At 49.2% G+C, this 9,454-nt stretch overlaps 2 protein-coding genes across 2 annotated transcripts; both read right to left on the bottom strand.

Annotated features, from left to right (window-relative positions):
• Positions 1–4,529: 4,529 nt before the first annotated feature.
• LOC147879191 (cytochrome P450 monooxygenase sphH-like) lies at positions 4,530–5,647 on the bottom strand. Its single transcript, XM_087372294.1, has 2 exons — positions 5,213–5,647; positions 4,530–5,066 (listed from the first exon to the last, which is right to left on the bottom strand). The coding sequence occupies exons 1-2, from the start codon at positions 5,645–5,647 to the stop codon at positions 4,530–4,532; spliced, it is 972 nt and encodes a 323-aa protein (XP_087228420.1).
• Positions 5,648–6,445: 798 nt separating this feature from the next.
• On the bottom strand, positions 6,446–8,500 carry LOC147879190 (UDP-glycosyltransferase-like). Its single transcript, XM_087372293.1, is given in 5 exon segments — positions 6,446–6,556; positions 6,821–6,944; positions 6,981–8,205; positions 8,208–8,360; positions 8,419–8,500. Coding segments are annotated over 5 exon segments (1,695 nt in total).
• Between the last annotated feature and the right edge of the window lie 954 nt (positions 8,501–9,454).

Below are 9,454 nucleotides of genomic sequence, written 5' to 3'. Positions count from 1 at the left end.
ATCACGGCGGAATCTAGACTCTAAAGCTCAGACGCGACCGACGACTTTAGAACGGCAAGACGGTTCCCTAGGGACCATATCAGCAACTATACCAAAGCAAGAAGGTATCTATAAAACTGCGAGGAGAGAAATAAGAGAGTACCGGAACCTCCTTAAAATCAGTAATAAGAAATGGGACACGCTAAAACAGTCTAGAAGGTAGTGAACTTAGCCTACGAAGGACTAAGTAAGGAAGAGACTACTACTATGGCTTAGGCAAGTCAGTGGTATCTTCGAACACTCGGCCGGGACTAAGACGACCAGGAGTCCGCCACCTACGCTATCTGGAGCGCTATAGGATATCCTAGATACCCGAGCTAGAAAAACGAAAGTCAAGATTTTGAAAGCGAGATCTGGAAGATATAGCAGACCGTGGCTGAAACAAGGGTACAGCTTAAGACCCTAAAGATAACCAATAACGAAGAAAGAGAGTAAAGGATGGGCGCTTATTAAGACTACGCCACCGGAAGCTACTTACAATCTTCAGCCGATACTACTAGGTTGCACTTGCGACCGAATCGAATGTATTTAGAACATCTGCCGGACTTAAGGTCTACTAGACAAGTCGACTTTGCGCGAACGCAACCGGAGCAAGGAGTCGGCATTTCGAGCCCACGACTAGCGACCTCGTCAGCTAAGCGCGCGTTGCGAATGGTTCGAGACTGCAGCGGCATGGTCAGTAAATATGGAGGGGTGATGCCGACTTAAGTGCAGTTCAGCACCTAGGCATAGCCACCTACTTATACACACGACTCCGAGACCTCAGGCACCGATGTAGAGGACGAAAGTGATTCTAAGGCAGAATCCTCGGAGGAGGGAGATAGTGTTAAGAACCTAATAGGCCGGTACGTCAGCTAGGACGATTGGATAACAAGGGACGACGTAGTAGTGAAGGGATGGACTGCGTAAAGGGTTGAAACACGTTACGAGGGGTGCGCAGTAACGGATGCGACTCCGTAGCGTGGTAGAGCTATCTTGGTACATGGTAGAACTAGTAGAGTCTCTACCACTTACTAAGCAACCTCTACCACCTCTACTAAAGGGTTTGGATTGAAGGACAGACTGCCTATAAGTATATGCGGGTTTGGCACGATGGAGTTTGGTTCTTCGTGGTTATCTCATATCTTATACCTAAATCCAAAGGTAGTAACGAGAATACGAAAGTAAGCAATTGTTTGCAAGACCTTGTCGCATACCCTCTACGTACCTGAAGGTAAGCCCAAGTCACGTTGGACGTGATTGGAAGGTTGAATAATCACCTCGCTGTGTGTGTGATTCCCCTTGCTCTACCCCCAACCCAAAGCGAGACTCACTATGTCCCTGTTATGCTCTTAGTAGCCGCTGGCACGTGGATCGAGGATCACGAGAGTACATCAGGTATACTGTAAGTCACCCCCTGTTAGGCGCTTGACACTGATATAGTAGTCTAGTATAGGTATCCAACCTTAGTTATAGTCTTTTAGATAAGTGCCTTAATTATCTATAGCTCTTTAGGTATGCTTAAAGGCTTCTTAATTACTATTAGTAAGTAAGTTCTACTTTAGTTAAGTAGATACTTATGCTAACTAGTGCGCTTAAGCTATAGATTAACTTTATCTATCTCTTCCTCTTATACTATTAATTCTAATCCTTCTTAGTACTGCTGGAGCAACTGTTCTACCTTCACTTATAGTTAGTACTAGTTATCTTGTTCCTTAATATATTATTCCTCCTTAATATAGAAGTATTAAGAACCTATCTTGCTATAAAGAAGCGCTGGTAATGAACCTTCTTATATGCCTTACTTTACATCTATTAAATATTCTATAGTTGAAGCTTAGTGAGCCTTCTAGAGGCTGGCTTGCCTATAGCTGTCTATTAATGTTAGCTACTCTAGTGGTTCTTTATTATTTTAATTAATCTACATATATATAAACATGTTGAGGTGTTGAGTGTATAGAGTAGACTATCCTAGTATAGAGTAAGTGATTTAATTAGGCTCTGTAGAACCTTAGGAATAGATATATGCTCTAGATTAGAGACTATAGTTAGCTATATTTGGTATATAGTCTCTCTTATCTAGGTTCTTATTAGTTTATTAAGCTTGTGGGCTATGCCTTTAAGATATCTATTAAGGTTAGAAGGTAGTACCCTATACTAGTAAAGCTTATAAATAAGCACTTAATAAGAGGGGAGATATGTAAATAAGTTATTAACTGAAGTTGCTATAGTTATAGTATGAGGTGGTATAGTAGTATCTATAAGTAGTAAGGATATTTAATTTTACCTAAGACTTATAAACTGATTTGTCTGAAATAACTAGTATATATATTTAAAGAGATCTAACACCTTTAATATTAAAGCTACTAAGCTCTTTATAAGCTTAAAAGAGTTGTATAAAAGTAGTGCATCTTTTCTTTTAGTAAAGCTTATTAGTAGCTATATATATGGTGCTGTTATTTAACTGTGAAAGCTATAGCTTATCTTTATCTCTTACCTATATATAGCTTACTTCCCTACCTTTATAGGTGTAGCTTCTGCCTTAGGCTATAATCCTCACTATACTTTAGTCTTAACCTTTTTATTAACTATATACTTAATATTATATTTAAGATTAAATGCTTCGGTTAAGTTTTAGAATCTTGTATGCGCAGTATGTGTACTAAGTTTAAGCTTAATCCGAGTTTAAATAAGGTCTAATAGGCTAAGTTGAAGTTTAGGCCTATTATACTTATAAATTTTTTAGTTGGGGCTGTAAGGCATCAACATTTTGTTAGCAGTTTGGGCCCATTGGACCTCCAATGCCATTGACTATCTTGGATAGGGCTGGGCTGGCGGAAGTGGTTGCTATGGTGAACGTGAGCGGTTGTTGTGCATCCATCCGCTATGAGCACACGTCTTGCGAGGGGAATGCCTTTCCTCGCATCCAGGAAGCTTCATTGCCCCCGACTGAGCTCTTCCACATTCGTCAGGCAACATGAATTCAACAATGCTGAGTTCCAGCGGCATATTCGATGACAGAGGGCAAGCTTTAGGGCTTTCGACTACCAGATGGTGGCGCCTGGAGCCTAGGCGGATGAGGTCATTACCGAAATCGCAGCGCACACGAACCTTGGAATGCGTCGCCGACGTCGGCCTTCGGAGTCAACCACGAGACGGGCTCCACGGATAGATCCGTGTTTGCAATCACAAAAGAGATCTGTTGGACTCGAAACAAACGGGATGCAGCTTCGAGTGTTCCTTTCGCTCGAGCCAATCGAAGCTTCCAGGCCTTTCCCCGAATTGCCGGCCTCCGCGGCCCCACCTTCTAGGGCATACTTCCCTGCTCCGTAAGGCATACCGTCTTCTATCTTGCAATCAATGCAACAGTTTCGTACTTGTCTTCAGCTGGCAGACACGGCGATGGAGCTGTATGGGCTAGTAAGGGTGCAAACGACGCCCGCCTAGCCGAATTGATGCAGCTGAAAAGCCCTATTTCAGCCGCACGGCCGTGCGCTGCGGGGCCTGACCGCCAGACTGCTACCCATCGACGTCCATCCCATGGAACCAGGTCCACGAGGCCCGGTGTGCCAACTCAGGACGCCCACCGCTCATCCGTAGTAGCCTGCCATAGCCAGGTGGCCGCAATACCTCGCTGCGGGTCCCATTTGACGGTGTGATGGGCCGGAAGCACACCGTCCGGCCGGGTGGCCTATTGCGGCTGGAGTTTCGTGTCGGTGGGCTATATTTCTCGGTGCAAGGGGAGAAATGCAGAGGTGTATAAAAGCGTTGTCAACAGCACCGCTGGCAACCCTTTCCTCTTTTCAACACCAGCATATCTCATCCCCGCAATCAGACCCAATACCCAAAACCCAACCTCGTCCCTCCTCTTCCTCACACAGCACCATGTCGTTCGCCGGAGGTCTTGCGGTCAACTCCTTCATGGCCATGGGAGAGGCTATTCAGATCTACTACATTCACAGTGATGGCGACATCTGGGTCAAGCAGAACGGTTCGAAATACTGGTTTGCACCAGCAATGGTCGTGCCCACCTCTTCGCAGTACAACTTGAACCTTGTTCAGACGTCGCTCGCCGTCGTCCCCGGTCCTGCGAGTAGCCCGGCTAATGTGAGTAATTCGCTATCCCGTCTACGACTGGCTGGCTTACATTCGCAGGTCACGCTTTATTTCGTCACCCAGGAAGGGGACTTCTACTACGCCTACTTCACCACCGACCCGAATGGCAAGAACAATTGGCAGATCCAGAAGATCCCCTACGACAGTACCCCTGGTGGTGTCTCTCAGTAGTCACGGCATCGGCGTGATGGTTGTGATGCAAAGAGCTTGGACTATAGGTAGTCTTTGCTGCCTGAGGGAACGGGGTTCACTATCGTTCGACGAATCAGCTGGAAAAGTCCTTCCTTGAAATCTAGACGAAAAACACAATCAAAGATATCTCCTTCAACGATGGTGTCTCGTCTACCTTTCCGCTTTGCATCTCTGTGACTTCTCGTCGCTACGACTTCTCGTCGCTACGACCTCTGTACACGGACCCATAGCCCATCCTTGCTCGGCTGCTGGGTGATATTAAACGTGTAGGTGGGTTGCCACGCGGGATCCTCGAGCTCGAAGCGGAAGTGTGCGACCCACGTTGCGATGAGGAACGCAAACTCGGCCTTTGCGAGCTCGGAGCCGATGCAGCCACGAGGGCCGTGCAGAAACGTCATGTTGGCAAACTTGCTCGTCGATCCACCTCTGTGACCTTGACCTTCTGCCATCCAGCGCTCCGGCCTGAACTCGTCAGCGTCGGCGCCCCAAAGCGCCTTGTCGCGGTTCGTCGCGGCCGGCGCGAGCATGACTAACGTTCCTCGAGGGACGAGGTGACCGCCTACAGTGGTGTCCTTTACGGCGACACGCATCGTCAGAGGTATGGCGGGGTACACGCGCAAGAGCTCGTTGCAGACTGCGTGCAGGTAATTGCATGAGTCCAGTTTGGCCAACGTGGCGTCCGGTACCACTTCGTCCCTTATCCACGGCACCTCCTCCAATAAGACCTCGCGTAGTCGATGCTGTACGTCGGAATGCTTGCATAGAGCATATATTGCCCAGCTCATGCTTGTTGCCACAGTCTCGTGGCCAGCGCCGAGGCTAAATATCGTTAATTAACATGCGGGAGCTTTCAGGTGCAGACATACATGTGCTTCATCTGGTGGACCAAGGTGTCGTCCGAGAACGTCTCACTTGCGAGCGCGACACTGATGATATCTTTATCCGACGTGTCCGAGTTGGCGAGCTTTTGTCGCTTCTGGTCGAGCAATTCATAACATTGTTTTGTGATATACGCATGCGCCGCCCGTTTTTGCAGGTTGTGCCGGGTCGGAATGCGCTCGTAGATCTTGTTCGCAAGCGGCAAACTAATGATGAGCGTCCAAATGGTGCCCGAAGTCTCCTCGAAATCAACAATGGTCTTGTAGGCCTCGAAATACGGGTTGTTGGAATCTTCGAGGGCGCCGAAATCTTGGCCCAACCCGGCCTTCCCAATCATGTCAAGGGTGGCCCGCGTGAGATAATCCATGACTTCGACCACATCTCCGTTCCGAGTAGAAACCAAGATCTTGTTCTTGAGGTCGCTTTCGATGGTCGCGATCATTTTCCTAGAGTCGGAAAACAAGACGGGGTAGAGCTCTCTGATGTGGCGGAAAGCAAATGCAGGGATGATGCTCTTCCGGATGACCTACTCGCGGCTTCGTTAGTAGGATCGAACAACCTCTCGGCTGTGTCTTGCTGACTTTATGCTCATCGCCTTCAGCAGTCACGATGCCCGGTCCCATTAGTCGCTGGAGCCCATCTCTAGCGAAGGAATGCTTCACAAAATCATAAGGTTTCGTGACCAGAACTTCTTGCAACGTTTCCGGCCTCGTTACGAGCAGTCGCTCTTGATTGAACCAGAATCGGTAGCGAATGAGTCCGTCGTTCGGAACAGAGTTTGCCCACCGATAAAGTGGATTGCCAAAAGGTTCGCTCATGATTTCCTTCGAGTTGCCCATGATAGCCGATGTGGCCTTTGGACCGGGAAGCCGCCTCAGTGGACTTTTGTAGAACGGATATACAAACACCTTCCATAACGCATATATGCAGTAACACAGAGCAGTGGTGCATTGCGCTGTCCAAACTAAGGACCACATGTTGCCTTCCCGCCCAGTGAAGTAGCTGTAGCCTACAAGGGCCACTGTGGGAAAGGTAGATGCAATCACAAAGTCCATGTCGTACAGTCAGTCCAAAGAATTGAAACGAGAGGTGCTGCATTGGCATGAAGGAGCCCATCGGTGGGATACATATCTAGGTAAACACCGTGGCATCATTAGGGAGCTTTGCCAGACCGCCCGGTGGTTGGCGCTGGCAGCTGTAAGCGCCTTACTCATCATATGCAAAAAGCACACGCAGTATCTCAAGTGCGCCGCCTTATTCCAGACGCCCCGATGCCCAGGGGCTGGATGCTATCCGCGGATTGCGACTTGCACCCTGTTCTTGTACGTTTGGGATCTCGTTTACTGGTATGCTGTGAACAGAAAGAACCCGTCACACTGTGGCAGCGTAGGCAGATCAGTTGGATGACGTCATCGTGTCGTACCAAAGTGCCACTGCATTTTAAGATCGCAGCTTTAATACACCTTCAAGCGGTATATTGTGCAAAAGCAAGGCGCATTATATTGTGAACGGATGTGTCGAGCATCTGTAATATCTGTGCTCGTAGTTACTATTGTCACATTTGACCTCATGAAATCAACATCAACAACTTCTGCATCACAAACCTACCTCCAACCACAACTGTTCCCATGAACAGCCCAACAGAGGCGACACACACAAACATAAGATCCCAGTTCTTAGCTTTGAACCTAGACATCCTCCCGTCGGCTGTCTCAAGATGCATTGGCCTCACCTCTATCCTTTCCCATGACGGGACTTCACCTTTCTCGAGCGACTGTGCTCTTTGCGGATCCACAAATCGCAGCTCGTGATCGTACATGACCTCCTCTATCATGTCCGCCCCAAGATGTTTGCGACGACTGGCAATCACAGCGATCCTTTGCATGCGGAGAACATTGCGCTTGAACGAGCCATCCACGTCCTGGGAAATCCGGGCGATCTTCCCCGCTACCTCTTCGGCTGTGAAGGTCTGGCGGTCAATTTGCAACGCGACACCAGCAGCCTCGAGACGTTTTGCACTCCCAAGCTGATCAATGTATACTGGCATGGCCAGCATTGGCACGCCGTGGTAGACGCCTTCGTTCGTTGATGATGCGCCGCAATGAGAAAGGTAAAGGCGGACAGAGGGGTGCTCGAGGATTGCTCGCTGGGGTGCCCATTTGACGAATATGAAGCGGCTGTCGTTGTTGCCAAGTATACGAAGGAGCTGTTCCACTCTTGGCGTATTCCCACTCATCTTATCCTCTTTCCGGGACTGCTCTATCGACTTTGTCACAGACTCGATGTTCTTCAACGCCCATACAACGCCGTTGATGCTACCATTGATGATCGCTTGCAGAAATCCGTTCAATAGTCTTTCTACGCGCCATGCGGGCAGGTTGACGTGTGAGCCGAATGCAACATACAAGACCTTGTTGTGTTGGGAGACAAATTCCTGCAGCTCCGGATAATCATGGAGCGAAGAATATGTTTCTGGAAGGATCGGGCCGACTGGTTTGATGAGCGGCGGCAAGTCCTTCGGCACTTCCAAGCCAACGAAAGAGTTGACAAGCACAAGGTGCTTGGGTTTTGCAGGCGGACGTCGGATCGGAACGCCTAGCCGCTTCCTCATCGACCTCCGCGCCATGATCATGTCCTTCATTGACACAAACAGGCCAAAGCCAATATACTCCTCGTACAGTCTCTCCCAGATGCTGGCATGCTCGCTGGTGAGATGCTTGTATTGGAGACCAGGGACGCCTGGGATGTAGCTTTGTGGGATCATGAACATGGGCATCTGAGGATATTGTGTTGCCAGAGGTATCTTCAATTCATCCATAACGTCTACGCAAGCATCGGCCAGCAGATCGCCATAGATGAGATCAAACTTGCGGCTTTGACAGAGTGCCTTCAGCTTTGTATAGGTTTCTGGCCACCAGCTGTTGAAGACCACAAGTCCGCCCATCATCGCTCGTCGACCCTTTGCGGTCGTCAATTCCGAATCGTCGAAAAGCTGGTAAGCGCCGTGTCCTCCTCAATCGTTAGATCCCGAGCCACCACATGGACCTTCGATACGAAAGGATACGGATCAGCCAGGTGCTGCCATCCCTCCAGACATGCCAGTTCAATGGTATGGCCGCGTGTGCTAAGGATCCTGCATATTTCAAGGATGGGCGCTTGAGGTACGTCAACCAACATTGCATTCGCGTTGGCCAATTCTCACTGCAGACTTACCTGCACAAGTGTATCTGCCGACCGTAACAACTGCAAGTATTCTTCGTGGCGGCGGAACATCACCAACGTCTAGTATCGTCATGTCGCAGGGAAAAGAGAGCATTGAAAGGTGCAAGTTTCAATCACGGAGCTTACGAACAGTCAGCACGCAAAATTCCAACAGAACCCATCTTAGCATCGTGACGGATTTGGCAAACAATTCCAAAAGTTCGACAGCCCCAAGTGAAAATTTTTTGAGCTCTGGGCTATCGGCAGGTTCCAGGCTGCTCCAACAACATTGGTCATTCTCGGGGCCAAACACGCTTTCACCACGGAAGCGCATTGCGGCATGTGCACAAATCAGTGACCAAAGGTTTCCTTGGCTGACGATCGCAATGAGCTGCCGACTGACGTCACTTCGGGCCAAATGATATTTGCCGCTCCGTCCGCAGGTTAGCAAGTTGCTTGGTATTTGCTGAGATACTCGTGTTACGAGAGTCAGAAATATGCGAGGGACGGAATGAGGTGTTCCGTCAGCATAAGGGTGCTTTAGCAGCGCGGGAGATACCGTGGAAGCACGTTGGCAAAGGCTGAGCCCGACGCCGCCACCTTATCCCGCTAGTCGCCAAGAGCGGAATGGTGTTCCAAAGCTTGTCCGCACCCTTAACTTGGGGGCTGCGATTACTCAGATCTTCCTCATCGGTCGAGCACACAGGCGCAGTTTGGAGTGATTGGTAAGGGTTAGGCTCGTTAGATAGAATGCTCCGTCACCTGCCTCGAAGGGGTTTGACCCTTTTCCAGAGTCTGGTACGGTACCGTCACTTGTGCATGCGATGATGTCGCATCCCTTCGCCTGGCAGGGCCTGCGTGTCCACGGTAGCGAACTTTGACGCGTCGCGCGAGGCGTTGGGTGCAGATCAACTGTCATGTCGAGTCTTTGGATGTAAGAGGTCATACTGAGCGCACGTTGTAGGTCTTCTCGTTCTTCCTGGCTTCCTTTCCGGTTGAGCGGTAAGTATCAGTCCCCCAGACATTGGGCTGGAGGCCAATGTAGGCT

This window comes from Dipteris shenzhenensis, unplaced genomic scaffold (genome assembly GCF_047967505.1).
Source record: "Dipteris shenzhenensis isolate YYH24624 ecotype China unplaced genomic scaffold, Dip_SZ_1.0 scaf0076, whole genome shotgun sequence".
Taxonomy (NCBI): Eukaryota; Viridiplantae; Streptophyta; class Polypodiopsida; order Gleicheniales; family Dipteridaceae; genus Dipteris; species Dipteris shenzhenensis.
The sequence above is the reverse complement of the archived record's forward strand: the minus strand, read 5'-3'. Positions and strand labels throughout refer to the sequence as shown.